At 59.0% G+C, this 5,478-nt stretch overlaps 1 protein-coding gene across 1 annotated transcript in view; it reads left to right on the top strand.

Moving 5' to 3' along the window:
* Positions 1-228: 228 nt before the first annotated feature.
* KRT2 (keratin 2, type II) overlaps positions 229-5,478 on the top strand; it is a 7,272-nt gene continuing 2,022 nt past the window's right edge. The window contains exons 1-7 of the mRNA XM_012732628.1: positions 229-924; positions 1,875-2,089; positions 2,415-2,475; positions 3,128-3,223; positions 3,527-3,691; positions 3,939-4,064; positions 4,777-4,997. Coding sequence (XP_012588082.1) covers positions 274-924; positions 1,875-2,089; positions 2,415-2,475; positions 3,128-3,223; positions 3,527-3,691; positions 3,939-4,064; positions 4,777-4,997 — 1,535 coding nt within the window. The 5' untranslated portion in view covers positions 229-273. The remainder of the gene's footprint in view (positions 925-1,874; positions 2,090-2,414; positions 2,476-3,127; positions 3,224-3,526; positions 3,692-3,938; positions 4,065-4,776; positions 4,998-5,478) is intronic.

Here is a 5,478-nt window from a genome sequence, read left to right on the forward strand (position 1 = left end):
AGAGATGCCCAGATAAACAGGACGGGTTTGCAATCAAAGCAAGTTTTGGGATGGAGCTGATTAGTAAATTTTTAATGGCTATTAGCTTGATAATCACTCACCAGGAGTAGCTTCCAGGCAGACCAAACCCAGCCTAAGTGGCCCACACCCATGCACACCGACTCCTAGCGAGCGGTATAAAAGGGACCCTGCCGGCGTCCCAGCCACACCGCCGGTCTGCTCAGCACTGACTCTCCTCCGGAACCTGCCAGTGTCTCCTCGAGCCAAGGCGCCATGAGTTGTCAGATGTCGTGCAAACCCAGGGGACGAGGCAGCGGCGGCGGGGGCGGTGGATTCCGGAGCTTCAGCAGTGGCTCAGCGGTGGTCTCTGGTGGGAGCCGCAGGTCCGGCTCCAGCTTCTCGTGCCTGAGCCGCCATGGCGGCGGCGGCGGCGGCGGCGGCGGCTGCGGCGGAGGGGGCTTTGGCAGCCGGAGTCTCGTGGGCCTCGGCGGGAGCAGGAGCATCTCCATGAGCGTGGCTGGAGGAGGTGGCAGCTCTGGTGGATTTGGGGGCAGAGGCGGCGGCTTCGGCGGCGGCTTCGGCGGCGGCATCGGTGGCGGCTTCGGCGGCGGCATAGGAGGTGGCATCGGAGGTGGCATCGGAGGTGGCATCGGCGGCGGCATTGGTGGTGGCTTCGGTGGAGGCCTCGGTGGCTTCGGCGGTGGTGGTTTTGGTGGCGGCGGATTTGGTGGAGGCCGTTTTGGAGGTCCTGGGGGATCCGGGCCTGGAGGATTTCCTGGTGGCGGCATCCACGAAGTGTCCATCAACCAGAGCCTCCTGCAGCCGCTGAACGTGAAAATTGACCCCGAGATCCAGAATGTGAAGACCCAGGAGCGGGAGCAGATCAAAACGCTCAACAACAAATTTGCCTCCTTCATTGACAAGGTGAGTCATGGGAGCTGGCGAGGCTGGAGCGGAGATGCCCTACTTCCAGGGCTGACTGAGAGGCAAATGCCAGAGATTCATTCTTTCCGGAGCCTTCTAAGGAGTCATAACCAGCCTGGGTGTCGGGCAAGATCCAGGCAGGGAAAATCAGCTTGCGGTTAGCAGACACTGGCGCCCTGGCTTTCATTGTTCCCTGAAACAGTGTTTATGGAAAATTCTGCAATAGAGAAATGGAGATAGTCAAGGACGGCCAGGCTAGGTCAGGCCACGTGGCGGCAGGTTTTGAAAGGCGCTGGCAAAACGTCTTCTGAGATGGTTTTTCCTTCCCTAGCAGGGATGCCTCTATTCGCTTCTGGGAAGTTGAACCTGAAATGTCTGTTCGGGGATGCATGGAATTTCTGCCTTCAAGAGCAGCATTCTCAGTTTTGTGACCCATAAAGTCTTTATTGGTGTCACCCTACAGTGTGACAGGACTCTCTCCCAGTCCAGGCAGATGAGCCTGACTAAGGAATTTACAAGCCTCTTAAAAAACAGGCCGACGAGCCCTGCCCTCCACTGCTTCCAGGCTCAGCACCTTCAGGAGCGGAGCCCGTGGGTGCCTGCTTCTAGTTTTCCCCAGAATTTATGAGACCTTTGCTGGGAACTCAGCTAGGGCGGGGGAGGGACAGAGCCTGGAGTGTTGGGAGTCAAAACCTGCTGGGAACTAAGCAATGGGAAGTGAGCCGCTTTCTCTGCAGGGAGCCTGCAGGCTGTAGCACTAGTCGCTTCTGGAACCTTCCAAGGCTGGAGGCCTGGAGCTCAGAAGCTCTGATCCGGTCCAGCTGGGAGGATGAGGCCGAGTGGCCTTCTCTGTGTGCATAGCTGTGTCAGCATGGATGCCGGCGAGGAGGGGGCCCCTGCTGGGGACACGGGGCTCCCTGAGCTCATGAGCTTGCCTTTCCGTCATGCAGGTGCGGTTCCTGGAGCAGCAGAACCAGGTGCTGCAGACCAAGTGGGAGCTGCTGCAGCAAATGGATGTCGGCACCCGCTCCACCAACCTGGACCCTCTGTTTCAAGCCTACATCGCCCAGCTGAAGAAATACGTGGATTCACTCATTGCAGAAAGAACGTCACAAAATTCCGAGCTGAGCAACATGCAGGATCTTGTTGAAGATTTTAAGAAGAAGTAGGTGGCAGGAGAAACAGTGGAGACAGAAAGGGATAATAGCCCCCCAGCGCCCTCGGGAGTCCTTCATCTCTCCACTGCATTTGTGGGGCTGAGGGAGACCCACACTTGTGTCTTTGTCAGGAAGACACTTAGGGCTTTAGAGGTCACCTTTTCTACAAGATGGAGAGTCAATTGATAGAAAAGCAGCCCCCAATAGTTTCTGTTTGAATAGAAAATTGTTTAATCTTCCCCGAGACTAGAGCATTTTCAGTGACTGCAGTAGGAAAGAGGAAAGAAAAAAGTCAGCTGGAATCAGCTCACAGCCCTGGCTCTGTCCCAACAGGTACGAGGATGAGATCAACAAACGCACATGTTCTGAGAACGATTTTGTGACACTCAAAAAGGTGAGCAAGAGGCTGGGAGTTTGGGGGCGGGGGCCATTCAGACGCCTGCAGGCCCGAACGGACTGCAGCTCCTAGCCAGAGCAGCAGCAGCCAGGCAAAAGGTGTGGGGGTCTCGAGTTGGTTCTCTTGGAAACCAGTCTGCGCAACTCAAGCTTCTGGAGATGCTCGGCTAGGGTGTTAGCGCCTCTCCAAGCAGCAACCTGCTGCATGCAAGACACACACAGCAATCCCTTGGTTATTTTAAAAGTGGAGGAAGGCCTGGGTGTCCCTCAGGATGCTGCACAAAGATGCTGTCATTTGTACTGGCAAAGGTGCGGGCCTGCCAGCAGAGGATGGGGTCTCCGCGTGGTTGCCGCAGGAGCGTTGGTGTAAAAGGCAGAGAAATCAGGAGGGGTGGGGCCAGAGAGTTGAGGATGGTCAAACTCAGAACTCTCAAGGCCTTGGGGGGCAAGCACGTGCCATGGAGCGCCAGCCAAGGCCCATTGTCCTGTAGGGGTGTGGCCCCCCTCGAGTGCCTGAGATGTTGGGGAGCAGCTAGCAGGGATGAGGAGGAGCTAGCCTGGGGGAGAGTGGCAGAGAGGATGGGGCCCTCAAGCGGCACGAGGCGGGGGTGCTGGGCTGGGGTACCAGCTTCATCCTGACCTTCCCGAAGGACGTGGACAACGCCTACATGACCAAGGTAGAGCTGCAGTCCAAGGTGGACGTGATGAACCAGGAACTTGAGTTCCTGAAGATCCTCTTTGATGCGGTAAGTTAGACCCTGTCCCCCTCTTCTACCCCACCCCACGGCCCCCAAGAACAGCCCTTCCTAGTTGGCTTCTTTCTGGGCACTTGTCAGAACTGCTCCGACGATGCTGACTGGCAAGCTCAGATCCCAGACTCCTCTGCCATAATTCTGCAACCTTGGCAGAGGCCTGGGAGTGGTGGACTTATCGCTCAAGTCCTACCTAGGACCTGCTTAGTCCAAATTTGTGCATTCCCGCCGGGTGGTGATGCCTCCTGACCGCCCGAGCTCGGGCAGGGAGCAGGGCCAAACCCCCCTGTGTTGCAGGAGCTGTCCCAGCTGCAACAGAACGTCACCGACACCAATGTCATCCTGTCCATGGACAACAACCGCTCCCTGGACCTGGACAGCATCATCGCCGAAGTACAGTCCCAGTATGAGGAGATCGCCGAGAGGAGCAAGACCGAAGCCGAGGCCCTGTACCACAGCAAGGTGAGTCCCAGGAGAGCCCAGAGCCGCCCTCCCTCACCAGCTGGGCTGTACCGCAGCCAGGGACCGTGCAGTGAGATTCCTGGTGTTCGGGCCGGGGGAGCTGGGCGCCATTCCCAGGCGTGTCCACAGGGGCCCACCTGCCCTCGGTTGCAAGTGGCACCAAGTCGGGGCTGTGAGATCGTTTCCCACCTCCTGTGGATGCGCCGTCCAGCCGCCCCCAGCCGCCTCCAACCTTCTTCCCATGCAGTATGAGGAGCTCCAGGTCACCGCTGTGAAACACGGGGACAGCCTGAAGGAGGTCAAGATGGAGATCAGCGAGCTGAACCGCATGATCCAGCGGCTGCAAGGCGAGATCGCCCACGTGAAGAAGCAGGTGGGTATGCCTCGGGGCGGGCCAGCCCTGCTGCCTGCGTGGGCTTGGGGGTGCAGGGCTGAGTGTTGGGTGTGTGTGAAAGAGGACCAAGAGGCTGAGAAGTCCTCACTGAGCATGTGTTGATCCCAAATTCTTTTGAGTTTTACATGACAACTGCTAGAGTAGCTAAGAGATACTGTAAAGTAAGGACCAGTGCGGTGGTGGGGGGGATCTTGTGCCCTTTTGGACAACGTACGTGGGTGAAGGGGACAATGGACAGATAAAGCCAGAGGCCGGGACCACAGCGCTGCAGGTGTCGTCTCTCACCTGTGCTCAGATGGGCCTCGCAGCCCGGCCAGGTGTGGCATGGAGGGGCAGTAAGCGTTGCTGGGGTCGGCCTGGGGTGGGCCATTAGCTTGGAAGTGGGCAGAGAGTCAACTCGATCGCAGCAGAAGTTCTGAGAAGTGTTTTTCTAACTGTCAAATGGGGGACAGACTCTGGCCCCGTGTAGTGAGGATCCACGGTCACTGTGGGGAGGATCCTGGAGCCCCAAGTCAAAGGTGGTTTGGGAACACGATGCCCGGGGCAGCAGCAACTCTTAGCACTGGTGCTTGGGACTGGCGGAAGTCCAGTGATCCGGCTTTCTGTGGCCTGCTGTCCATGACCCCCTCTCCCCCTGGCCTGGCCGGCTCCTCTGTCCCTACGAACAGCAGCCTCTCTCCTTCTCCTCCAGTGTAAGAGTGTGCAGGACGCCATCGCCGACGCCGAGCAGAGGGGAGATCACGCCCTCAAGGACGCCCAGGGCAAGCTCACCGGGCTGGAGGAGGCCCTGCAGCAGGCCCGGGAGGACCTGGCCAAGCTGCTGCGCGACTACCAGGAGCTGATGAACGTCAAGCTGGCCCTGGACATGGAGATCGCCACCTACAGGAAGCTGCTGGAGGGCGAGGAGTACAGGTGGGAGCGCTGGGAGGGAGGAGGGTGCCGCCTTCCTCCCCTCTCCTAGGCCCAGGGCTGCAGGTGGTGGCGAGGATGCGGCCCAGGGCATTCTGTGGGGCTGTGGCTGCAGAGTGTGGGAGGGCTGGCAACGCAGATTCCGATGAATTTAAAAATGAAATGAGTGGTAATTTAACCTTGTTTTATTTTGGGAAACAAAACTCTGGATGCCCAGCCCACACAGTCTGAGCCACCGGCCTCCGGGTCCCCGGGGCGGGAGCTGGGGTGCGCTCCCCGGAGCAGGCACCAGGCCGTGCAGGCTGCTGCTGTGACCCCACTTGCTCCCCGGCCTCCTCTGTGTCCTGAGACTGGGTCCGCGTCACCCGCAGCCCTGGCCATCTAGTCTGACTGAGGTAGCCGGCAGGGCCGAGCCAGCCTCGGCGCCAACCACAGGCAGTGTGGCCACTGCTGTGCTCGGCCAGTGGCCCAGCGTCCTGTGGGG

The sequence above is a fragment of the Condylura cristata genome, unplaced genomic scaffold, assembly GCF_000260355.1.
Source record: "Condylura cristata isolate star-nosed mole 26May11 unplaced genomic scaffold, ConCri1.0 scaffold00034, whole genome shotgun sequence".
In the NCBI taxonomy this organism is placed as follows: Eukaryota; Metazoa; Chordata; class Mammalia; order Eulipotyphla; family Talpidae; genus Condylura; species Condylura cristata.